The sequence below is a fragment of the Poromitra crassiceps genome (assembly GCF_964638095.1).
Source record: "Poromitra crassiceps genome assembly, chromosome: 3".
Lineage (NCBI taxonomy): Eukaryota > Metazoa > Chordata > Actinopteri > Beryciformes > Melamphaidae > Poromitra > Poromitra crassiceps.
The window spans coordinates 88575851-88603703 of NC_139625.1; the positions used below are offsets into that span (position 1 = coordinate 88575851).

A 27853-nucleotide genomic window follows, 5' to 3' on the forward strand; every position below is an offset into this window, starting at 1 on the left:
TGTATCATTCAGCATTGAGGTATGTAACTAACTCTGGTTTCAGGACCCATCATTGCACCCTGTACAGCATGGTAGGATGGACATCTCTTACTTTGCGCAGGCTTCAACACTGGTACATTTTAGTTTACAAGATTATTTCAGGTAAATTACCCTCTTATTTAAACCGTAAGTTTACACCCTTGGAAACCACCCATAACCTTAGGTCACATCGTTGGTTTCAATACAAAGTGCCTCCTGTCAGAATAGAGGCTGGTAAAGCAAGTCTGTTCTACTATGGTCCTTGGTCCTGGAATGATCTGCAAGCCAAACTCAAACTCGAGACCCTTATCTCCTTGCATGATTTTAAACTTAGAATTAAGGAAGTGGCTACTTTTGGTTGCAATTGTTTCAACTAATATGTCAATACACAATTAAATGTTGCTGCCCTTTTATTTCACTGTAGCCATTGTAATTTTAGTTGTTTTATCTACATTGTAACATAATGTTGTTGCTTTTAGGTGCTTTCGTTGTAACTATTGTAGCTGTGTTGTGATTTATGCAGTCCTGTTAATGTTTTGTTTTAGTCCCATCTATGTTGCTGTGTGTCTGTAACTTGATGTTGTCATGTTATGTTTTTTCACGTTGCTGACCCTGTCTTGGCTAGGTCTCACTTGTAAAAGAGGTTTCAACCTCAATGTGACTTCCTGGTTAAATAAAGGTTAAATAAAATATTACTAGGGGTGTCACGGTACACAAAAGTCACGGTACGGTACGTACCTCGGTTTTGGGGTCACGGTTCGGTACGAATACGGTACCATACGAAAATGGGAAAAAAAATATGTCTAATGTCTAATAAGTGGGAATGAATAAATGTTTTACTCTAGAGCAGTGATTTTCAAAGTGTGGGGTGCGCCTCCCTCTCAGATGTCTGTATTCCAGCTGTTTGACAGGGCAAAGGCATTTCCCCCCACTTTATATCTTTATTGTACACATTGTTTGTAAACAGAGCGCATGTGTGGAATAGCCTAATACTCCCACCAACCCCTCCACCTGTTGTATTTGTTTTATGTAGCATTTGCTATTGATGTGTTTGATTTAGGGATGTCAATTTTCGGTTAATTTCACTTTCGATTAACCGACGCTAATAATCGATTAACCTATCGGTTAATTCATAATTTTTTAATATTAAAAAAAAAAAAAAAAAAAAATTTTTTTTTTTTTTGTCTATTTACTCAATGAACTCATGCCCAAACAAGGCGTGTCTATTTAGATGCTGAAATGTTAATGCTTTTTGTGTTAGAATTTCTAACACAAAAAGCATTAACAAGCATTAACAAAAAGCATCAACATTTCAACACAAATTATTTTTGTGTTAGAATTTCTAACACAAAAAGCATTAACATTTCAGCATCTAAATAGACACGCCTTGTTTGGGCATGAGCTCATTGAGTAAATAGACAAAAAAAAAAAAAAAAAAAAAAAAAAAAAATTAATATTAACTGATAGACCGACAGCAATAACCGAACAACGACGTTAGCGACGGTTAATCGATTAACGGTTAACCGTTGACATCCCTAGTTTGATTTAAGCACTCATTTGGAATCCTATCTAAAAGCGGCCACTAGGCGGCAGTATTTCTTTAGTCAACGTCAAAATACCTACATGTTCAGTAGAAGAAGAATAAAACGGCAGAAGAATAATGATGTTAAGATTGACAGCAAGCCTGTTACTAGCCTGTTACCCTACTAGCCTTTTGTTTACCATAATGATTACGTTCGGATTATTGGAACATGACAAGGAGTCATCCCCTCTTCCTCACCGCATCTTGCTTGTCATCCCACGCAATGCAAGTTGCTTGTGTTATGTAACGTTTAGCCGCTTCTTCTGTGGCGTTTAATTCAATTCAATTCAATGGCGTTCAAACAGCGTTTAGGTGCTTCTGGATTTGACGTATTCGTCGTGTCACTGTGATGCCCGTACCGTGAACTCACGGGACGAATACATGTACCGTGACACCCCTAGATATTACGATTAATTGTGCAGCCCTACATCTCTCTCTGGGTCTGATACACTACGTTACTGTATGCTGCAGATCTCTCTCTGGGTCTGATACACTACGTTACTACATGCTGCAGATCTCTCTCTGGGTCTGATACACTACGTTACTGCATGCTGCAGATCTCTCTCTGGGTCTGATACACTATGTTACTGCATGCTGCAGATCTCTCTCTGGGTCTGATACACTACGTTACTGCATGCTGCAGAGCTCTCTCTGGGTCTGATACACTATGTTACTGCATGCTGCAGAGCTCTCTCTGGGTCTGATACACTATGTTACTGCATGCTGCAGATCTCTCTCTGGGTCTGATACACTATGTTACTGCATGCTGCATATCGCTCTCTGGGTCTGATACACAATGTTACTGCATGCTGCAGATCTCTCTCTGGGTCTGATACACTATGTTACTGCATGCTGCAGATCTCTCTCTGGGTCTGATACACTACGTTACTGCATACTGCATGCTGCACATCTCTCTCTGGGTCTGATACACTTGTTACTGCATGCTGCAGATCTCTCTCTGGGTCTGATACACTATGTTACTGTATGCTGCACATCTCTCTCTGGGTCTGATACACTATGTTACTGCATGCTGCACATCTCTCTCTGGGTCTGATACACTATGTTACTGCATGCTGCACATCTCTCTCTGGGTCTGATACACTATGTTACTGCATGCTGCAGTGCTCTCTCTGGGTCTGATACACTATGTTACTGCATGCTGCACATCTCTCTCTGGGTCTGATACACTATGTTACTGCATGCTGCACATCTCTCTCTGGGTCTGATACACTACGTTACTGCATGCTGCAGATCTCTCTCTGGGTCTGATACACTACGTTACTACATGCTGCACATCTCTCTCTGGGTCTGATACACTTGTTACTGCATGCTGCAGATCTCTCTCTGGGTCTGATACACTATGTTACTGTATGCTGCACATCTCTCTCTGGGTCTGATACACTACGTTACTGCATGCTGCAGATCTCTCTCTGGGTCTGATACACTATGTTACTGCATGCTGCAGATCTCTCTCTGGGTCTGATACACTACGTTACTGCATGCTGCAGAGCTCTCTCTGGGTCTGATACACTATGTTACTGCATGCTGCAGATCTCTCTCTAGGTCTGATACACTATGTTACTGCATGCTGCACATCTCTCTCTGGGTCTGATACACTATGTTACTGCATGCTGCACATCTCTCTCTGGAGATAGCAACGTCACTTCCACCTCTCTCTCTTTCTAAATTGATGTGTGAATTGACTCAAACCCCCACCTTGCTATTGCCACCTCTTTTTTTCTCTCTCTCTCTCTTTGTGTATGTGTGTGTGTGTGTGTGTGTGTGTGTGTGTGTGTGTGTGTGTGTGTGTGCGTGCGTGCGTGCACACGCGCGCCTGACAAATAATAGGCTACAGGACAAACAACACCATCATTTACCATCATCACGTCTTTTATTTTGAAATTGGTTTTATTTGACAATTGGCCGGATTCTCTATGCCTTGACTTCCTGTCTGGTATGATCAGCTCTGTTCAGCTTGACAGATTCACTCGCGGAAAGAATAGAACAGATGCGGAACAGAAGCGCAGCAGACCGCGAGTGCGCAGCGCGCTCTGCGGCGCGGGCAGTGTGGACGGTCAGATCGTGGGCGCCGAATGAAAACTGGCTCCACACCATGGCGCTTCGCCACGCTTTGCTGCGCTTCCGCGTCCCGTGTGTTTTGGCCGTTATTTAGAATAAGGTCAATAGTGGGATTACTGCAGTCCATGTAAACATAGTCAATGACTTTTTTGATCCTTCACATAGAAAACGTGGCTTCATTTCTGGAGGTCGGCCTCATTGCATAGTATACCGTTTCATATGGGCTTCTTTAACACATCTTTTGGTCCCCTGTCAGCATGTCTGCAGTCGACACACATCCAAGCACACACACAGAGAATACCAGAGACACACATCCAAGCACACACACAAAGAATACCAGAGACACATCCAAGCACACACACAGAGAATACCAGAGACACACATCCAAACACACACACAGAGAATACCAGAGACACACATCCAAACACACACACAGAGAATACCAGACACACATCCAAGCACACACACAGAGAATACCAGAGACACACATCCAAGCACACACACAAAGAATACCAGAGACACATCCAAGCACACACACAGAGAATACCAGAGACACACATCCAAACACACACACAGAGAATACCAGAGACACACATCCAAGCACACACACAGAGAATACCAGAGACACACATCCAAACACACACACACAGAGAATACCAGAGACACATCCAAGCACACACACAGAGAATACCAGAGACACACATCCAAGCACACACACAAAGAATACCAGAGACACATCCAAGCACACACACAGAGAATACCAGAGACACACATCCAAACACACACACAGAGAATACCAGAGACACATCCAAGCACACACACAGAGAATACCAGAGACACATCCAAGCACACACACAGAGAATACCAGAGACACACATCCAAGCACACACACAAAGAATACCAGAGACACACATCCAAGCACACACACAGAGAATACCAGAGACACACATCCAAGCACACACACAAAGAATACCAGAGACACATCCAAGCACACACACAAAGAATACCAGAGACACATCCAAGCACACACACAGAGAATACCAGAGGCCTTTGTTAAATAAATCAAAGTGGTTTCTGTCTCTCTGTACCTGTAGAGGTTGAGACTGAGGTTATGCAGGGCCAGCCAGGCCTCTCGGAGCCGCTTCATGTCCCCGAGGATGTGGACCTTTCCCTCCTCTGAAGTCCTCTCCAGAACCCCCAGACCCTGTGCCTCCATCTGCTGGAACTGAAGCTCCTTCTCTGGGAACTCCCCTAGTGCCCTCTGTACAGTGGGGGGAAGCAATGGCAAGCATTAAAGGGATAGTTTGCTTTGTTTGAAGTGGGGTCCTATGAGGTACTCTCATACAGTCAGTGCACTGGGTAAAGCACTCTGGACGCATCACTATGAGGTACTCTCATACAGTCAGTGCACTGGGTAAAGTACTCTGGACACATCACTATGAGGTACTCTCATACAGTCAGTGCACTGGGTAAAGCACTCTGGACACATCGTGCACCGACATAGGAGAACTGCACTCCAGCTGCAGCAGGCACAGAGAGCTGTCTGCTGAGTGTGAAGGAGGCCATGAGCAAAAACAACTGGAAAAATACATAGAATGCTTCCATACTGCTCACCTGGTGTAATCTAAGTCTCCACAAGTCCTGAGATGCCAAGTTGACTTGAAAATGTGTCATTTACACCCTGTTTCAAGCTTAAATCTGCACTTCAGAAGCCCAATTCAGATGTTAAAACAACAATGTACAAATGGTGGCTATAGGACATCAGGCTATAGGACATCAGGCTATGCTGTCATAAATATACAAGACCACCAGACAGGCAGCACAATGCACCAACACTGAATTTATGACTGAATGTGATTTTTTTTTATTCTAAACTTAACCCTAAAGCAAAGTAAGTCCCAATCCTAAACTAACTTTAACCTTAATCCTTAGCTAAACCTAAACCTAAACCTAACACTATTTGCAATGCCTAAACTCAAGCACTAATCCCTTTGTAGACCTGAGGAGCGACCATGCAGCGGCACTCGACACATATACCCAAACGCAGACGCACACCTCGGCCTCGTGTTGCCGGTTGTCTACGCTCCATTCTCCTGCTGGGCTGCGAAAAGACTCCAGCTTCTGCCTCATGATCATCAGCCACTTCTCCACGTTCAGCAGGCTGTCATGGAAGCTCTCGTGGTCAGCGATGCTCTCCCCGCTCTCACTCACTTTCACCTGAGAAAAAAAAAGAAAAAAGAACGCAGTCAAATATTGATGGAAGATATTCTGGATTCAAAAACAGAGAGAGACCCATGTTTTTTTTCCCCTATATTTTATTTGATGGTTTTTCAGAACATGAAAAACAAAAACCAAGAACACTCAGACAGGAAAAGGGAAAAAGAAAAAGAAGAAAAAAACAAACAAACATACATTTCCAACTTTGCAAAGTGGTGCTACCAGTCACGTAAAATGCCCATGTGCTTACAAAAGATACTGTGCATAGGATCCACTACAAGTGGTCCATAAATAACCGGCCGGGTGAGTCACTTGTCATTTTTAACCTCGTCAAAATAGGCCAGGAACGGGTCCCAGATCACTAAAAACCTTTGGAACCTGAGTCTCTCCATACGCACAACCGAGACCATGTCCGTCAGCCACAGCTGAAAAGAAGGTGGAGCGGAGGACTTCCATTCCTTCAGAATTAGTTTCTTGGCAACAGTAATCAGAGAGACCCATGTTAATGTCAGATTTAAAAAGGGGGACAGTAGAAGTTGTGTATTTTCAGACACATACAATTCACACTCAAAAGTATCTATGTTGATTATAGAGATGAAACGATATGAAAACTTCATATCATGCATATCATTATAGTGACCAAAATTCTCAAGGTTATCAGCACTATCATGGTTTTGTTAAAATGTGCTGAAAATGTTCAAAAGGACAGACTGTTGCTAACTTTGATGATGGACAGTATTTACAGTGTTTTTCAAAGCGCTGTAATCATGGTAACATGGTAATCAATCACGGTAATACTTTTTTAACGATAATGAAAATTTGGAATGGTGCGGTTACCGTAAGGGAATTTTATCACGGTTTATCATTAAACCGGGTATCATTTCATCCCTTGTTGATTATAAAACCGCTTTGAAATTAGCTCCTCTTCTGAAAGCTGTAATTACAGGTGGCGGCTGGGGCTTTCATCTGATCTCCAGAGGCATTCATGGTCACACAGAGGTGATTCACAAGTCGAGTTTCTTCCAAGTTCATGAATTTTAAACACTGTCCCATCTTACCTTGACCGTCTTGTAGAGGAGCTTCCAGTCAGTGTAGAGCCTCTCAAACTGAGTCCTGTTGCTGGGGCTGGAGGAGACCAGGGTCTCCAGCGCTGTGATGTGGGCTTCACAGTCCTCCAAGTCCTTCTGCATCACCTGAGGAAACAAGATTTGGTTATGGAAAACAACAACTGCAATCCTGCCTGGGGTTTCCCTGCCGTGAACTAATCCTGCCTGGGGTTTCCCTGCCATGAACTAATCCTGCCTGGGGTTTCTCTGCCATGAACTAATCCTGCCTGGGGTTTCCCTGCCATGAACTAATCCTGCCTGGGGCTTCCCTGCCGTGAACTAATCCTGCCTGGGGTTTCCCTGCCATGAACTAATCCTGCCTGGGGCTTCCCTGCCGTGAACTAATCCTGCCTGGGGTTTCCCTGCCATGAACTAATCCTGCCTGGGGCTTCCCTGCCATGAAGATAATCCTGCCTGGGGCTTCCCTGCCATGAACTAATCCTGCCTGGGGTTTCTCTGTCATGAACTAATCCTGCCTGGGGTTTCTCTGCCATGAACTAATCCTGCCTGGGGCTTCCCTGCCGTGAACTAATCCTGCCTGGGGTTTCCCTGCCATGAACTAATCCTGCCTGGGGTTTCCCTGCCGTGAACTAATCCTGCCTGGGGTTTCCCTGCCATGAACTAATCCTGCCTGGGGTTTCCCTGCCATGAACTAATCCTGCCTGGGGTTTCCCTGCCATGAACTAATCCTGCCTGGGGTTTCTCTGCCATGAACTAATCCTGCCTGGGGTTTCCCTGCCGTGAACTAATCCTGCCTGGGGTTTCCCTGCCATGAACTAATCCTGCCTGGGGTTTCCCTGCCATGAACTAATCCTGCCTGGGGTTTCCCTGCCATGAACTAATCCTGCCTGGGGTTTCCCTGCCGTGAACTAATCCTGCCTGGGGTTTCCCTGCCATGAACTAATCCTGCCTGGGGTTTCCCTGCCATGAACTAATCCTGCCTGGGGTTTCCCTGCCATGAACTAATCCTGCCTGGGGTTTCCCTGCCGTCAACTGCTGAAGGTTTGTGTGTTGAGAGAGGTTCTTGATCCCTGAGAAACCTCTTTGTATCTTTGTATTTGTATCATTTCAAAAGCAGAGCAGCTAAGCCAGTAAATTAAATATTGATAGTGAGGCTTCTATATTATCTTGTCTTCTTGGTATTGCATCCCTCAAACACCATGATCAACAAGTCAATTAAGCTTAAATTGAAAAAAAAGAAAAAAAAGAAATACACTGTCACTTATGGTTTGTATGGGTTATGTTTCATCTCATTGTATGATTTCATATGAAGGGTAAACTGGCAATTTAAATATACAGTGTCATTGGAACTGGATGCAATTGTGTATAATGCCAGTTTCCAGCAATGGGAAAAAAGAACACTCCAATCAATTAGCACTAGCATCTTCCCTAAAATACCATAGGATCAACATAAATGGAGTCACTTCTGCTTTTTGCACTATGACGTCCTCCTAACAACAGAGAGGATGCAAGTCAGCCTATTCATCTGCCTAATCTGTTAGAGGCTGCAGTATGTCAATGGACAAGGAAAGTATGTTGTGTTGCAGCAGAGCTTCTGGATGGTTCTGGCCCTGCTCTGGGGTTAAACCCACCCTGAGCTGGTCCCACTGGCTTTTCTTGGCCAGAATGTCAGGCTGGAGGTTGTCAGCTGCAACAAGTCGGTCTCGGAGGTCCGTCAGCTTGGAGCGAATGGACTTGTAGGCCTCGCCAAAGTCCTTGGTTCTTGAGATTAAACCCTAAGAGTGGGGAAAAGACAGCTTGCTGTCAAATATGGTCGGATGCAAGAAGTGAAAAAATCTAATCTACCGTAATCTAAAGCATGTCAGAGTTCCCACACCTTCTTAAATATCAAATTCGAGAGCTTTCCAGGCCCAATTTGTTCAAATTCAAGGACCCAACACGGCATAGTTTGAGACACGGATCTCAAGGTTAAAGTGATAAGCTCAAAGATTTCCATGAAAATAAATGTCTATTAGTGATAGACATTTCCCCTCCTCTTTTCCTGCTCTCTCCTCTTTCCCCTTCCCCTGCTCCTTCCCTGCTCTCTCCTCCCCCACATTTCCAATTCCCTCCCCACCTCCTCCCTTTCCCTGATCTGTCCTCCCCCACATACCCTCTGCTCTCCCTCCCCACCTCCTCCCTTTCCCTGCTCTCTCCTCCCCCACATTCCCATGTTCCCTCCCCATCTAATCCCTCCCCTGTTCTCTCCTCCCCAACATTCCACCCCCCTTTTCTCCCCTTTCTCTGTCATATGATTGTTCAATCTTGTTATTATTACTACTGTAATTGCTACTCTTGGGTCAGCTAGATTTAGCTAGACATATTTTCTGTGAAGTCCTCTGAGACATGCTTGTGAATTAGGGCTATACAAATAAACTTGACTTGACTTGACTACTTGGAGCCTGCTCCTCCTGGTCAGCAGCTGTGTGTGCAGCAGCTCTCTGTTCCTACCTGGAGCCTGCTCCTCCTGGTCAGCAGCTGTGTGTGCAGCAGCTCTCTGTTCCTGAGGGCGGTGCTCAGCTCCCCCTGCAGGCCGTCCGTCCTCTCCGGGCCGAACACTGAGGCCAGCAGCTCGCCCTTCACCTGCAGGAGGCTCAGACGCTCCTGCAGCTGTACGCTACGCTTCAGCAGACGCTACGGCACAGAGAGAGAGAGAGAGAGAGAGGCCAGTTAACACTGTTGCTGGATGCTACTGCACAGAGAGAGAGGTGTTGGTTAACACTGCTGCTGGATGCTACTGCACAGAGAGAGAGGTGTTGGTTAACACTGCTGCTGGATGCTACTGTACAGAGAAGAGAGAGAGAGGTGTTGGTTAACACTGCTGCTGGATGCTACTGTACAGAGAAGAGAGAGAGAGAGAGAGAGGGGGGTTGGTTAACACTGCTGCTGGGTGCTACTGTACAGAGAGAGAGAGAGAGAGAGAGAGAGGGGTTGGTTAACACTGCTGCTGGATGCTACTGTACAGAGAAGAGAGAGAGAGAGAGAGAGAGGGGTGTTGGTTAACACTGCTGCTGGATGCTACTGTACAGAGAAGAGAGAGAGAGAGAGAGAGAGAGGGGTGTTGGTTAACACTGCTGCTGGGTGCTACTGTACAGAGAGAGAGAGAGAGGGGTTGGTTAACACTGCTGCTGGGTGCTACTGTACAGAGAGAGAGAGAGAGAGAGGGGTTGGTTAACACCGCTGCTGGGTGCTACTGTACAGACATAGGTGTAGTGCCCGTAGAACGTGGGGGAACGGCGTTCCCATACTTCTCCAAGGGGTATTTTGTGTGTGTCACTGTGTGTGTGCATGTGGAGCCAATAAAACGAGTGAAAAATGCCGGCCGCCGTGCCAAATGATGATCAATGCCTTGTGCAACTTGTGTGATGCTTGAGACTGGTTGAGAGATTGTTTAGCTGTTTGTGTTGATAACTGACTCTGCTCTGCTGTGCCTACTGGATATACATCTTTTTTAGTTTCAGAGCTGCAAATGTCATGGGCTACTTCTGCAGTGTTTATAGAGGACACAATAAGCTAAGTTGTGAGGGTCAGTGTGTGTGCGTGTGTGTGTGTGTGCATTGGGAGGGGGTTGTTGGGACCTGTGCAGGTGTTCCCTATATACTGTAGGTGCGTTCCCCCACTTCTCCAGATAGCACTACACCTCTGAGTACAGAGAAGAGAGAGAGAGGGGCTGGTTAACACTGCTGCTGGGTGCTACTGCACAGAGAGAGAGAGAGGCTGGTTAACACTGCTGCTGGATGCTACTGCACAGAGAGAGAGAGAGGCTGGTTAACACTGCTGCTGGGTGCTACTGCACAGAGAGAGAGAGAGAGGCTGGTTAACACTGCTGCTGGGTGCTACTGCACAGAGAGAGAGAGAGGCTGGTTAACACTGCTGCTGGATGCTACTGCACAGAGAGAGAGAGAGGCTGGTTAACACTGCTGCTAGGTGCTACTGCACAGAGAGAGAGAGAGGCTGGTTAACACTGCTGCTGGGTGCTACTGCACAGAGAGAGAGAGAGGCTGGTTAACACTGCTGCTGGGTGCTACTGCACAGAGAGAGAGAGAGAGAGAGAGAGAGAGAGAGAGAGAGAGAGAGAGAGAGAGAGGCTGGTTAACACTGCTGCTGGGTGCTACTGTACAGATATAGGTGTAGTGCCCGAAGAACGTGGGGGAACGGCGTTCCCATACTTCTCCAAGGGGTATTTTGTGTGTGTCACTGTGTGTGTGCATGTGGAGCCAATAAAACGAGTGAAAAATGCCGGCCGCCGTGCCAAATGATGATCAATGCCTTGTGCAACTTGTGTGATGCTTGAGACTGGTTGAGAGATTGTTTAGCTGTTTGTGTTGATAACTGACTCTGCTCTGCTGTGCCTACTGGATATACATCTTTTTTAGTTTCAGAGCTGCAAATGTCATGGGCTACTTCTGCAGTGTTTATAGAGGACACAATAAGCTAAGTTGTGAGGGTCAGTGTGTGTGCGTGTGTGTGTGTGTGCATTGGGAGGGGGTTGTTGGGACCTGTGCAGGTGTTCCCTATATACTGTAGGTGCGTCCCCCACTTCTCCAGATAGCACTACACCTCTGAGTACAGAGAAGAGAGAAAGAGAGGCCGGTTAACACTGTTGTGCTAGGGATGTAATGATAACCGGTTTTAATGATAACCTTGATACAATTCCTCATGATAACCGTACCGTTTCAAAATTTCATTATCGTTAAAACCGTGGTACTGTGATTACCGTGGTACCGTGATTACAGTGCTTTGAAAAACATGGTAAATACTGTTCATCATCTACCAAAGTTGGCAACAGTCTCCCAGATGCAAACGTGCAGCCTTGGAGAAATGATTTCAGTGAGTGTATCAATCCTTTTTGGGTCTGAGTTTTCAATATAAAACGTAAAATTATTTCAGTGTGTCTCTCCTTTTTGAACATTTTCGGCAATTTTTTTACGAATACCGTGATATTATGATAATCGTGATAACTTTGGTCACGATAATCGTGATGTGAAATTATACCGTTACCGTTACATCTCTATGCTGGACGCTACTGCATAGAGAGAGAGGCCGGTTAACACTGCTGCTGGGCGCTACCGTACAGAGAGAGAGAGAGGCTGGCTAACACTGCTGCTGGGCGCTACCGTACAGAGAGAGAGAGAGAGAGAGAGAGAGAGGGGTTGGTTAACACTGCTGCTGGGTGCTACTGTACAGAGAGAGAGAGAGAGAGGGGTTGGTTAACACTGCTGCTGGATGCTACAGGGGAAATTAAAAAGAATTGCTTGGAAAACAATTTCAAAACAGTTCTTGGGGGAAAGGGCGAGTGTGTGCTTTACCTCTATGTTCTGGACCAACATGGCGATGTGGGAGAAGTCGGTGACCTCGGCGGAAGCCTCTAGGACCTGGGAGACCGCGTTGCTCCACTGGGTGAAGACCAGCAGTGGGTCCTGGAGGATCTTCCTCAGCCCCGTCTCTGACTCAGAGCACAGCCTCGTCGCTCGACACTTCACACTGCAAACACACGGTGCAGGGTTTACAATAACACTGACTTCACACTGAAAACACACGGAGCAAGGTTTACAATAACACTGACTTCACACTGAAAACACACGGTGCAGGGTTTACAATAACACTGACTTCACACTGAAAACACACGGTGCAAGGTTTACAATAACACTGACTTCACACTGCAAACACACGGTGCAGGGTTTACAATAACACTGACTTCACACTGAAAACACACGGTGCAGGGTTTACAATAACACTGACTTCACACTGAAAACACACGGTGCAAGGTTTACAATAACACTGACTTCACACTGAAAACACACGGTGCAAGGTTTACAATAACACTGACTTCACACTGCAAACACACGGTGCAGGGTTTACAATAACACTGACTTCACACTGAAAACACACGGTGCAGGGTTTACAATAACACTGACTTCACACTGAAAACACACGGTGCAAGGTTTACAATAACACTGACTTCACACTGAAAACACACGGTGCAAGGTTTACAATAACACTGACTTCACACTGAAAACACACGGTGCAAGGTTTACAATAACACTGACTTCACACTGAAAACACACGGTGCAAGGTTTACAATAACACTGACTTCACACTGAAAACACACGGAGCAAGGTTTACAATAACACTGACTTCACACTGCAAACACACGGAGCAAGGTTTACAACAACACTGACTTCACACTGCAAACACACGGAGCAAGGTTTCCAATAACACTGACTTCACACTGCAAACACACGGAGCAGGGTTTACAATAACACTGACTTCACACTGCAAACACACGGTGCAAGGTTTACAATAACACTGACTTCACACTGCAAACACACGGAGCAAGGTTTACAATAACACTGACTTCACACTGCAAACACACGGAGCAAGGTTTACAACAACACTGACTTCACACTGCAAACACACGGAGCAAGGTTTCCAATAACACTGACTTCACACTGCAAACACACGGTGCAAGGTTTCCAATAACACTGACTTCACACTGAAAACACACGGTGCAAGGTTTCCAATAACACTGACTTCACACTGAAAACACACGGAGCAAGGTTTCCAATAACACTGACTTCACACTGAAAACACACGGTGCAGGGTTTCCAATAACACTGACTTCACACTGCAAACACACGGAGCAAGGTTTCCAATAACACTGACTTCACACTGAAAACACACGGAGCAAGGTTTACAATAACACTGACTTCACACTGAAAACACACGGTGCAGGGTTTACAATAACACTGACTTCACACTGCACACACACGGTGCAAGGTTTACAATAACACTGACTTCACACTGCAAACACACGGTGCAGGGTTTACAATAACACTGACTTCACACTGCAAACACACGGTGCAAGGTTTACAATAACACTGACTTCACACTGAAAACACACGGTGCAAGGTTTCCAATAACACTGACTTCACACTGAAAACACACGGAGCAAGGTTTCCAATAACACTGACTTCACACTGAAAACACACGGTGCAAGGTTTCCAATAACACTGACTTCACACTGCAAACACACGGAGCAAGGTTTCCAATACAACTGACTTCACACTGCAAACACACGGTGCAAGGTTTCCAATAACACTGACTTCACACTGCAAACACACGGAGCAAGGTTTACAATAACACTGACTTCACACTGCAAACACACGGTGCAAGGTTTACAATAACACTGACTTCACACTGCAAACACACGGTGCAAGGTTTACAATAACACTGACTTCACACTGAAAACACACGGTGCAAGGTTTCCAATAACACTGACTTCACACTGCAAACACACGGTGCAGGGTTTCCAATAACACTGACTTCACACTGAAAACACACGGAGCAAGGTTTCACATAACACTGACTTCACACTGAAAACACACGGAGCAAGGTTTCCAATAACACTGACTTCACACTGAAAACACACGGAGCAAGGTTTCCAATAACACTGACTTCACACTGAAAACACACGGAGCAAGGTTTCCAATAACACTGACTTCACACTGAAAACACACGGTGCAGGGTTTCCAATAACACTGACTTCACACTGCAAACACACGGAGCAAGGTTTCCAATACAACTGACTTCACACTGCAAACACACGGTGCAAGGTTTCCAATAACACTGACTTCACACTGAAAACACACGGTGCAAGGTTTACAATAACACTGACTTCACACTGCAAACACACGGAGCAAGGTTTCCAATACAACTGACTTCACACTGCAAACACACGGTGCAAGGTTTCCAATAACACTGACTTCACACTGAAAACACACGGAGCAAGGTTTCACATAACACTGACTTCACACTGCAAACACACGGTGCAAGGTTTCCAATAACACTGACTTCACACTGAAAACACACGGAGCAGGGTTTCCAATCAAACTGACTTCACACTGCAAACACACGGAGCAGGGTTTCCAATCAAACTGACTTCACACTGCAAACACACAGTGCAAGGTTTACAATCAAACTGACTTCACACTGCAAACACACGGTGCAAGGTTTCCAATCAAACTGACTTCACACTGCAAACACACGGTGCAAGGTTTACAATAACACTGACTTCACACTGCAAACACACGGAGCAAGGTTTCCAATCACACTGACTTCACACTGAAAACACACGGTGCAAGGTTTACAATCAAACTGACTTCACACTGCAAACACACGGTGCAAGGTTTACAATCAAACTGACTTCACACTGCAAACACACGGTGCAAGGTTTCCAATCAAACTGACTTCACACTGCAAACACACGGTGCAAGGTTTACAATAACACTGACTTCACACTGCAAACACACGGAGCAAGGTTTCCAATCACACTGACTTCACACTGAAAACACACGGTGCAGGGTTTACAATAACACTGACTTCACACTGCAAACACACGGTGCAAGGTTTCCAATAACACTGACTTCACACTGAAAACACACAGAGCAAGGTTTACAATAACACTGACTTCACACTGAAAACACACGGTGCAGGGTTTACAATAACACTGACTTCACACTGCAAACACACGGTGCAAGGTTTACAATAACACTGACTTCACACTGAAAACACACGGTGCAGGGTTTACAATAACACTGACTTCACACTGCAAACACACGGAGCAAGGTTTACAATAACACTGACTTCACACTGCAAACACACGGAGCAAGGTTTCCAATAACACTGACTTCACACTGAAAACACACGGTGCAGGGTTTACAATAACACTGACTTCACACTGCAAACACATGGAGCAGGGTTTCCAATCACACTGACTTCACACTGAAAACACACGGTGCAAGGTTTACAATAACACTGACTTCACACTGCAAACACACGGTGCAAGGTTTACAATAACACTGACTTCACACTGCAAACACATGGAGCAGGGTTTCCAATCACACTGACTTCACACTGAAAACACACGGTGCAGGGTTTACAATAACACTGACTTCACACTGCAAACACACGGAGCAAGGTTTACAATAACACTGACTTCACACTGCAAACACACGGAGCAAGGTTTACAATAACACTGACTTCACACTGCAAACACACGGAGCAAGGTTTACAATAACACTGACTTCACACTGCAAACACACGGAGCAAGGTTTACAATAACACTGACTTCACACTGCAAACACACGGAGCAAGGTTTACAATCACACTGACTTCACACTGCAAACACACGGTGCAAGGTTTCCAAGAACACTGACTTCACACTGCAAACACACGGTGCAGGGTTTACAATAACACTGACTTCACACTGCAAACACACGGAGCAAGGTTTACAATAACACTGACTTCACACTGCAAACACACGGAGCAAGGTTTACAATAACACTGACTTCACACTGCAAACACACGGAGCAAGGTTTCCAATAACACTGACTTCACACTGCAAACACACGGTGCAAGGTTTACAATAACACTGACTTGTCTGGCAGCATTGGAAAGCTCGTCAAATTTTACATCTAGTAGAAGGTGCGTTGACGTTACGAAATCAACGCTGAGCAATGTACCCTTTTTTACACATTTTTACATGAAATAGTTACAACATCAGATGCTCATAACTCCTAGGAAAATGCCTTAAAATGCATGAATTTTTTTTTATGAAGACATCTCCCGACATATATACTACCGTTTAAATTTGGTGCAATTTGGATTTTTTTTTTATTCTTCTTCTTCTCCTAATGTTTTTATGTCGAAGCCTTCTTCTTCTTCTTCTTCTTTGAGTTTTATGGCGGTTGGCAAACATATATGTGCATTACCGCCACCTACTGGAGTTTGATATCAGCCAAATGCCTGAGGGGTGGGCGTGGAATCGAAGGCCACGCGAGCCCAGTGCATTGTGGGAACTGTAGGATTTCGGCTCCCCGCACCAGCCCCCCCCCACACAGAGTGGATTTTGTTTGATTGCTCAGGCTGTGAACAACCAATTTCAAAAATTTCAACGGATTCAAACTCCTTAGGGGCGTGAGATTTAATATATCTTCATATTCCCCACGGGAAAGCCTTCCTTTAAGTATTCTAATGAAATACGTTTTAGGGCATGTATTCAGTATTCTGTAGTGGAATACATTTTATAAGTAACCCTTCCAACTGTCTACAGTGATGCAAAACACTTGATGGGGGGGCGCATACAATTCTAGATAACAGCTTATTTTGGATGTTTAACTGCATATTCAATGTTCTCAGGTGGAATCAAAGCATCTGGACTTTACAAGCATGGAATATCACAGAATCGCGAGGTTTTGACAGAATTGTGAAATTGGGTTTATGAAAAGATAAACAGAAGCACACACACATAAGAGCAGAGCTTTGTGTGTGTGTGTGTGTGTGTGTGTGTGTGTGTGTGTGCGCGCGCACGCGCATGTGTACACGCGCATGTGCATAATGTGGTGTCCTTGCATTGTAAAACCTAGTGCAGTGCCCGTTCCCCCATGCACCATCCTGTGGGCGCTTCCCCCCGTACACACACTGCACTCTGTCAGGTCCCCCTAAGCGCACTCCCCAAGTTTGAAGTCAATCGGACAAATGTTTCTCGAGATAAACTGCTTTTTGTGTTGCCAGTAGGTGGCGTTATGTCAAATTGCTAGAAATTCAGCACTGCACTACTTCGAGTTCCCAGGAGCACACTCCCCAAGTTTGAAGTCAATCGGATGAACGGTTTTCAAGATAAGCCACTTTTTGTGTTGCCAGTAGGTGTCACTATGCCAAATTGCACAAAATTCGGCACTGCTCTATGTCAGGTTCCCAGCAGCACACTTACCAAGTTTGAAGTCGATCAGATGAATGGCTATCAAGATAAAGCGCTATTTGTGTTGCCAGTAGGTGGCGCTATGCCAAATTGCACGAAAACAGGGCACTGAACTGCACAATAGGGCACAGTCGATCCGACCAACGGTTCTCGATGGCATGCAGCAGATGATGCTCATCCATAAGCAGTGGTGGAGATGGCCAGGTTTTACTCTGGGAACCCTACTTACACAGGATGGGGGTTCCCGGAAGTGGCGTGGCCCTAGAGGATATTATTTATTATATTAATGCGTGACTCATTATAGCCTAACATTATAGCCACGTAAAAATCTCTTAGAGATCTCACTTAACTAGGATCACTGAGCTCTACTGATTATTTCCCCTTGATTTTATTCATGACAGACTTGATGAGACATGAATATTAATGCTGCTTATTCAGCTTACAAATACATGTTCTCCTACTATTCTCTGCTCCTTTCATGCTGCCCTCTCTCCGCTGCATTACAAGACATTTTTTAATTGGAACCTGAGGAGGGATGCTGCCCCCCCTCATTTACTCACATCAATGTTTACTTTACCCCCCCATTCACCCTCAACGACCGTATGTTTACTTTTCTCACTTACTGTCACAGAGCGACCCGCCCAGATCAGCTGGAGCTTGAAGAAGCGCAGAATTGAACACAAATGTATTAATATTGAACGTGTTTCGCATCCGAATTGCATGAACACAGGGCACTGCACTACCTCACCCTCGGCGTACTCCCGAAGTTTGAAGTCGATCCGACCAACGGTTCTCGAGATACGCGAAGGACAGAGAGAGAGACAGACGCTACTGCAATTATAAGGCTCTTTCACACACAGATCGCGCAAAAATTGCCGTTTAGGAGTCCCGCAAAGCTCGCACCCTCGCCACAGAAATTGCTTTCACACAGAGCCAAGCATCACGGCCACAATCCCGTGCTGCTGTGTACTTTCAGGTGAAATCCCCCGCTCCCGGATTGAAAGGCGAGCGGAGGGATTTCCAGCTCCTCCTAGCCCAAATGAATATTTTCATAGGTTTGTGTAGCCTAGGCTACTGTATGATGAACGAAATCATTGAACAACCAAGACTTCCCTCCTTCTCCTAGTCCGCTGAGCAGGGATGATAGGTGCACTCGCATGGTGGGCGGGCAGATCGATATTGTGTCCTCCTAAAATTGAAACGATACACGACCGCCCGCATATCAAACAGCTGCAGTCTGCATAACGTTCGTCGGGGGAATAGTATAGGCTATAAATGCACATGACTACTTAACGTTAGTAGTTTTTGTAAGGGAATGCACAGAGCTGATTTCGAGGGGGAATATCATCAGACCAACTCGCCACTAGACAGCTATAGCCCTCTGAAGCTTATTATTATATCCGTTAATTTTACCTAATGTCAACATCGTTTGAGCATAAAGCCTAACTGCACGGAGCATTCCTCCTGGCGTCCCTGCAGTCATGATTGTATAGGCTACTTTTTTTACTTTCACTCGTGCACTTTCTTGATACATGAGGTGATTTAACCCTGTCATTTTTTTATGAATGAGCTGACCATTCGCACCTTTTCCGGCTTGCTGCGACGACGCTTTCAAATGGAGGCGGGTTGCCAGGTAACCCGGCGCTGTTACTACCTACCGTCGCGGGACAAAAGGCGTAAAACAATTATCCACGAAAGCGCGTCCACGACCTTCACATCGGATGCGCGAATCCTATTTTCCGTGCATTTTTCGGCTTTCAAGGCCGGTGTGAAAGAGCCTATAGTATAGATATATAAAAAGCTGACATTGACAGATCTGGTCAGTGTGGTCCACCTCTGATGTGGTTGTCTATGGGAAGACCTTGACTGAATGGATTGAAAATGAGACATTTTAATTGGATTCTATACAAGTATGCAAGTATTTCAAAATATCTAACATAATCAACAATATTGCAGTGGCTATCAAAAGTATTGCCCCCCCTTGACTTTTTGCCCTTTTCCTTTTTGTTGTGCTATTAAGTTAGTGCAAAATGCATTTATTCAGGATTTTATCCAGACTTCTACTGTATCCAAGCACTCTATCCTATCTCCTCTATCCAGTCAAAGTGAAAACTAATTTTAAATTAACGTGAAAGTATACAATTAAAACAACAGAGCAATCAAGTTTGCTAGAGATGGCCCGATACCGATGCCAGTATCGGTATCGGAGCCGATACTTTGCTGTACTCGTACTTGCCCGATACTGACACGGCCGCGCGCCCGATACCACTTTACACCTAGGGCATGCAACGTGACATTAACCTAGCAAGCCAGCGTCAGGCTCACACAGCTGTTAATGCATGCAGAGAAGCTTCACTATAACAGCCTGTTTGTTTGCATCTCTACCTGGAGCGCTTTGTGAGGAGAAATAAAAAGCTATCAGGTCAGTAATCAGCTGAGTGAGCTACAGCCTGCACCGCTTCGCTCGCCTATTCACTGTCTGACTGATTAGCTCTGCAGTTAGCCGCGTAGCCTGCAACAAGCTAAAACACTTTCTGTTCAACTTACAGGTTAGCATTAGTTGCTCTTCTAGCAGACAACACAGTGCTGTGGAACAAGCAAAGGCTTACCAGATCGTTGTAATACGTGCTACGTGTCCCGTAATCCATACTGCCTTAAAGTTTAACGTTTTAAAAGTGGAACGTAACGTTAATGCAAATTTAGCAACAATTGTCACAATTTCATTTCGGTTTTGCCTTCAAAATAAAAGCACAATAAAGTTTGTTTTTACAATAAACAGTGGTAGTACGGTAATCTAATCTAATCTAACTACGAGACCCAACATAATGAACATAAGAACACAAGGAACCTCTATTTTAATGTTTGAATGAAAATAGACCAGCAGAACAAATACAAAGGAGATGCACAGCTATGTGGTTTAAAGGTTGATTCATAGCATACTTCTTTATTTAATTGGAAACCTTATTTCCTTATTTAATGGGAAACTTTTGTTTCATAAGGCATCAAGAGAAGAGACTATCAAGTATAGGTGATACTTATTATGCGAAATTTCTGTGGTCTTGCGAAAACTAGGTAGCCTACTTCTGCAGATAATATATACTAAAGAAAATCACTAAAACCCATAATCTTGAAAAGTTATCTTTTAATTTGATTGATTGATTGACTTTATTTGGTGAATGTCAACAAAAACAGGGCACAAATACAGAGACAGACAATCACCGAGGATAAAAACACAATAAAGCCATAGGCTTGTTTCCATTGCGGTCCTCATGAACATATAACATAAAAGGGACAAACACGAAACACAGATGGGTGTCACCGTCAATACTCAAATTAATTAATTAATTAACCATACGGTGTAACAAAAACACGTTGTCGACCACGAATGAAATACTCGGTATCGGTATTCGGTATCGGCAAGTACCCAGATGTCAGTACTCGTACTTTATGGAGAGATATTTGTGTCTTTATTCTGTGACTGAAAGTTTACATCCTGTAACCAAAGACTGTATCTGTGAGAAAATAAATCCACTTTGTAATCAAAAAATAGATCCGTAAGCAAAAACATAGATTTGAAAACAAAACTATCAACAATCCAAAGAAAAATTTAAAAATAAAATAAATAAAAAGTTTAAAAAATTTTCATTAATGTGAATTAAAAAAAAGTTGCATGCAAACACAAACATTTTGTTCTCAACTCCAAAACATTTGTTTGCGAAACCATTACCTTTGCTTACAAAGCTCAACTTTTCTTTTGCGAAATGAAAAGTTTTGTTTGCAAAACCTGAGTTTTGCAAAACTTTTTCTGTTACAATAAGGGCGGGACCTACAGCAGAAAGAAGTAACGCACGTCCCTATTGGCCAGTGTTGATCGGAGTGATAGCTTGGCAACATCCAATCCAGTACGAGACAAGGCGGAGGGCGGGCACTTGAACGGAAGTATTTCCTGAAGGAATCTCCATGCCATTTCAGCGCCAGTTATAACCACAGATTGAAGAGAGAAGCCGTGAGTATGTTCACACCAATGTTTTTATGTTTGGTCAGGTTACATGCACCGGTCCAAACATAAAAACAACATAAAAACATTGGTGTGAACATACTCATGGCTTCTCTCTTCAATCTGTGGTTATAACTGGCGCTGAAATGGCATGGAGATTCCTTCAGGAAATACTTCCGTTCAAGTGCCCGCCCTCCGCCTTGTCTCGTACTGGATTGGATGTTGCCAAGCTATCACTCCGATCGACACTGGCCAATAGGGACGTGCGTTACTTCTTTCTGCTGTAGGCCCCGCCCTTATTGTAACAGAAAAAGTTTTGCAAAACTTTTCATTTCGCAAAAGAAAAGTTGAGCTTTGTAAGCAAAGGTAATGGTTTCGCAAACAAATCTTTTGGAGTTGAGAACAAAATGTTTGTGTTTGCATGCAACTTTTTTTAATTCACATTAATGAAAAATCTAAAAACTTTACTTTATTTTATTTTTTTAATTTTTCTTTGATTGGATTGTTGATAGTTTTGTTTTCAAATCTATGTTTTTGCTTACGGATCTATTTTTTGATTACAAAGTGGATTTATTTTCTCACAGATACAGTCTTTGGTTACAGGATGTAAACTTTCAGTCACAGAATAAAGACACATATCTCTCCATAGTACTCGTACTTGGTCAGCAAAAAAGTGGTATCGGGACAACCCTAAAGTTTGCTTACATCATTTCTCTGTGATTTTAATTAAATTTTTTCGCATACATTTCTTCAGGTTTGTTTTCACTTTGATCAAGTGATTTTGCATAGAACTGAAAATCAAGAATAAATCATTTAGAATGAACATAATATTTGGAAGGTGAAATGGCTTCCCGTTACTCACCTCTGATGCTCTTTGACGATAGCCAGGACATCATCGGACAGGTGGCGGGAGTCCTCTGAGAATCGGAAGAGTCCTTTGAGCTGAGCCTTGAGACGCTCCACCTCGGACTCCTCGGCCGACAGAGCACTCCTCACACCCTGGGAGACACACACGTACAGTATGGCAAACACATGACTTTGAGCTGAAACATCGTGAAATGTTGTCCTTAAGGTCATAAAATATATTGAAAAGGTCTTAAAAGGTATTGAGTTTAACTTCAGGAGTTCTGCATATACCCTTGTTAACTCATTGAGTGCCAGCCACTTTTGGAGAACGGAGTGCCAGTGCCAGAGTTTCAGAGCGTTTTCAGTGATTTCTCGAGACCCACAGAATATTGTGTGATATTACTATGTAAACACCGAACACGCCCAAAGAACGATGATAGTCTATTGTATCATCAGCAAAAAAAAGTTTATTGATATCATTTTCCGTTCTTTAGTTATCAGCCGGAGAAGATAGGTTGATTTCAGCAAAAACAGACGTTTCAGACTAGAAGCTGAGATAATCAGCCTTTTGTGAAATGAAACATTTCAAGCACATCACTGACTCTGAAGCTAATATTTTCTGATGTAGTGACACCTCAAAAATAATTTCCTTCAATAAAAGAGCGAAAACAAAGGAATTTTGTTTGGCAAAATAATATTTTTTAGCTGCAACCAGCAGCGCTGGCCCCTGCTGCGCAGACCCTACACTTTCTTGCTGGTCTTGATTTACTGCTGGTGGGCATCAGATATTCTAGCTTGTGTTTGCCAACCAATCTGTCCATCATGCCTGCTGTCTGGGTCGGTGTTGTATGCTGCCCTGCATGCCCCACCCCCCTCTACTGCAAACCCCTCCTCCGTGGGTTTGTCTCTGGTGGCTCTGGTGGCTCTCTGCTGCGGTTTGCTCTGCACTGAAAACCCAGCTTTTTCACAGCGTTCCGTGTGTATTTGTCACCGGCTCCCAGCGCTTCCAACTGAGAATAATAACAACTCCACAACTAATCATGTGGAGGGGCTATCGCAGCGGACACGGAGGGGCTCAATTGTGGCAGCAGATTGGCTGCTGCAGGCACAGCTAACGTTATGCTTCATGCATATCGATGCATACCGATGCGGTTTCCGTGTCCCCACGGCTGCTTTTCAGTTTTTTTCCTCACCTTTCTCTAATCTGGAGAGCACTGTCGCCACCTAATGGGTCCGTAAAATAGCTTTTACACATTCAACATCCACCATACTTTCACAGGAGATGCATCTGGCTTTGATCCACGTCCCACCGTCAAAAAACGCATTTGACGCCGATCGACGTCATTGGCACTCTACGTTACTATTCGATTTGACGCCGATCGACGTCATTGGCACCCAATGAGTTAAAGGGGCCATATTATGCATTTCTTAATTTTGTATCATATATATGTTGTTACAATCTTGGATGGTCATATTAAACATGGGCTAAGCTTCAAATAAATATGTGAAAGTGTTTTAATGTTACCCCCATGAACCACCCCTCGCGCCTATGAACTCTCGTAGACGAGATGACATGGATTTATGGCGATTTTGTGCGAGAACCATAATTTTTGTGACGTCAGTAAGGACTTGTTACCCTGGCAACAAAGCGTTGCCGCCGGCCGGCGCGCACGCTAGCTCCCACCCTTCCCCTCTCTTCCCTGTTCTGTGTTTCAGTAACCCGCGGCGGCGTCACCACTCACCAGGCTCTCTCTAGCCTGGCTGTCTGGGACTAACACAACAGTAGTAGTCTCATGGAATAACGGATTCCAGACCGCAAAAACAAGGAGACGACATGGAAGTGAGCCAGGATGTAGGACTGAAGTGGTAAGTTCTGAAAATATGTGTCTCATTCCAGCATCGGTCCAATGTGCTGCTAGGAAGCGCTAACGTTACTTACCGGCTGGGTAACGTTAGCACTTGCTATTTAGCGTAGCAGCACAGCTGCCTTATAGACATGAACAACCGATGAATGACGAAAGGCACATATTTTCAGAACTTGTAACGTTAGTCCAACTTGCTGACTTCTCCAAGTCCTCATTTTGGTTTGGTCCGTGTAGCCTTTGCTAGGAGAGGCACACTATAGTCACAAGCATTTGGGAAGTTAGCTAACTAGCTACATTAGCTAGTGTGAAGCTCCCGGTGTAACGTTATGGCAGGCCGTGGTAATAGAATCCCTGCTTGGCCAGCCACTGAAGGAAATGTCCGGGTGCAGCCCGGCCTAGCGGAGCTGTAGATAGCTAGGGGGATGTTGATAAATCAATTGATAGCTTGCTTTATGTCCAAGTCACGTTTTTCATCGATGGTCAAATTCGTTTTGACAATCAGTTGCTCGTTGATATAATTGTTTTACAACTACCAAATTTAGTAGCCATAGCAGAGATCGCCTGTCTGTTTCTGTTATGCATGACTATCTATTTATCTATCTATCTATCTATCTATCTATCTATCTATCTATCTATCTTATCTAGATAGATAGATAGATAGATAGATAGATAGATAGATAGATAGATAGATAGATAGATAGATAGATAGATAGTCAGACAGACAGACAGACAGTCTCGCTTCTACAGCGATAGCTCTCTGGGCAGAAGTTTGCAAACGCAAAAACTCCTCGCGCTGCCCACCTGGAGTATTTTCCGGAGGGTGGGGGTTCAGGGACAGGACCTAAAAACAGAGCGTTTCAGACAGAGGGTGAACTGAAGGGGGCAGTGAGAGCCAGTACAAGATAAACAATGAGTTTTTTAAACTATGACTGATGCAATAAGTTACTCTACTGGAGGCCAACAATAAAATAATAATACATTATATTAGCAAAATATGGGCCCTTTAACTCCACTTCCGTCACATCAGCGGCACACCTTTAACACATTCACTGCCAACAGTTTTTTTTTTACTGTAGGTAGCTTCTGCCAAGGTTTTTTTTTTAGGATTCTGGCTCATCTTTCAAGAGCCGAGGATTCTTTTCTGTTAGGATTTTGTGAACACAAAATATCTCAAAAGAACTAATAGAATGTGTGCTTTCTCTGTCTAAAAGAGTTAGTTTGTAGAGTTAGTAGTTATGTAGGCATTAGCAGTTGAATACAGCATGGTTTCAGCGTCTGAAAATGAAAGGTGAGAAAAATGCCTTTTTGTGAAATTCGATAGAACAGTCACTTTAACCATCAGACATCTAAACAATTTGTTCTGAACAGTATTTTCCTCGATAACAGCACCCGCACCCCCCTCTCCTTCAAACTCCTCCCTCCGTGGGCATTCTCCTCCTCCCTCCTTGGCTCTGCAGCGGGTGTGTCACAAGCGAGTTTCTGCTGCCTGTCTGCTGCCTGGCGGCCCCTCGTCGGGCGAGCCTGGATGGGGCTCGCTCGTTTCTTGGGGTTTCGGTTGAGAGCTTTGATGAAGCTTTTGCGATTCTGGGCTTTATGCTGCGTGTTTCAAAGTGTGTTCCACCCAGTCTATTTTTGGAACCCCCCACCGTTGTGCGCCACCGTTGTGCGCCAGCACGAAAGCGTTTTCGCCAAACCATTCTACAGTATGAGAATGGTTTCCTCACGCTTTTCCCTGCAGTTTTGGCTCGCTTTCTCTAGTCTGGAGAGCACTGTCGCCACTTAGTGGGTCGGTGGAATGGGTTGTACACGTTCGGTGGCTCCCATATTTTTATAGGAGACGTAAAAGGGTTTGATCCACGTCCCACCGTCAAATTTTTTTTTTTTTTTTTTTTTTGACGAGTTGACTCGTCATTGGCAGTCAACCGTTGGTTTCTGCTTGACGAGTTGACTCGTCAACGGCAGTGAACGTGTTAACTTAAATGTACTATACATTGAGAAATGTTGAGAAAACTAAACCGTAGTTTTTGTTGGTACTAGAACCTTCTCGCAATAGCAGAACCAACAGGTACGGAAAGGGGAGATTGTCCAATAGTTAATCGATGGCATCGTTCTCTCGGATGAATTAAAAAAACATCTAAAATGGGGTCGCCAAATATACTTTGTCAGCTGTTAATATACCTGGTTAGCCCACCCAACGAACACCTACAGTATGTGTGGGAAACACTGGAGTGACTAACTAACCCAAAGGTTTGTTCAAAGTAATAACAGTAACACATTAACGTAAAACAAATGAGGAGCAAAGTAGAGGCAAAATAAATAACTGAGAAGACAAACTCTTTGGACAAATATTGTATTCACAGAATAGCATTCATGGCATTGCCGAATGGCAACATGTTCCGGCGAAAGATTTGGGGCATTTGAAGCCAGATTTAGAGGAATAACTCATTTTAAATGAACAGTTGTGATGTCATTATTCAGTCTTAACCACCAATATTCGGTCCTTTTCTCACTCACTCCTATGTCACCACCTGCTCTCCCTGCAGGGCTTGAAATTAACTTTTTTGACCACCTGCCAATATGGCTGCTAGATTTGAAAGTTACCAGCCAATTAGAATTTCCACTAGCCGAAATGTTTTTTTTTTAAATAAACCAGAATATGAGTGGGTTAATTTAAGCATAAGTATCAGTAAGTGGCCCGGGATTCTCAAAGCCTGTGTTGAGGGTCACATGAACAAAAATGCAGTCTTGCAGCTAAATAAATCCAAAACCAACAAGTTAATTATTTAAGGGGGAGGGGCTCACAGCCAGGTCAATACGGAGAGCAGCGCATATCTTGCATGTTGCATTCAGGTGCACTGTAATTTATTTTTATTTTATTTTTTTGCAATTCCAGCGCGGGCCACACAGGGGGCGCTCACAGGCCCCATGCGCCCCGCGGGCCACTATTTGGGGAACCCTGGGTTAGGGGCTTCAGAGGAGTGCACATCTTGTAATCGTATTTTGTGGCATTACCATTTGAGTGTATTCTGCATTGAAAATATTTCCCACGAAATGCCATTACAGCGGAAATATGGAGAAACAAAAGTTGTTTATTCCCCGTTGGCATGTCAACGGTGACAAGACCTTCTGCCAGTCAAGTCTTGTCACACTATGACAGATGAGTGCACCACCTCATTCCAGGTTCCAGTCACGCCCGACGCACCACCTCATTCCAAGTTCCAGTCACGCCCGACGGAGGCAGCCGCCAAAAGTCCACAGGGACTTTGCCATTGCATTCTCTCATAACAGCCTGCTGGTGATTTGCCCCATCTATCGCATACTGCAACTCTGATGACTACCAAACCAAATCCCTTCATTTGATCCCAAAAAAGTAAGATTAAT

General features: G+C 44.3%; 1 protein-coding gene across 1 annotated transcript in view; it reads right to left on the reverse strand.

Moving 5' to 3' along the window:
• syne3 (spectrin repeat containing, nuclear envelope family member 3) overlaps positions 1–27853 on the reverse strand; it is a gene marked incomplete at its 5' end in the record, with an annotated part of 67229 nt that overhangs the window by 18918 nt on the left and 20458 nt on the right. The window contains 7 exons of the mRNA XM_083633214.1: positions 4768–4940; positions 5735–5896; positions 6955–7089; positions 8595–8738; positions 9454–9636; positions 12312–12486; positions 22624–22760. Of these exons, the coding sequence (XP_083489340.1) occupies positions 4768–4940; positions 5735–5896; positions 6955–7089; positions 8595–8738; positions 9454–9636; positions 12312–12486; positions 22624–22760 (1109 nt within the window). The remainder of the gene's footprint in view (positions 1–4767; positions 4941–5734; positions 5897–6954; positions 7090–8594; positions 8739–9453; positions 9637–12311; positions 12487–22623; positions 22761–27853) is intronic.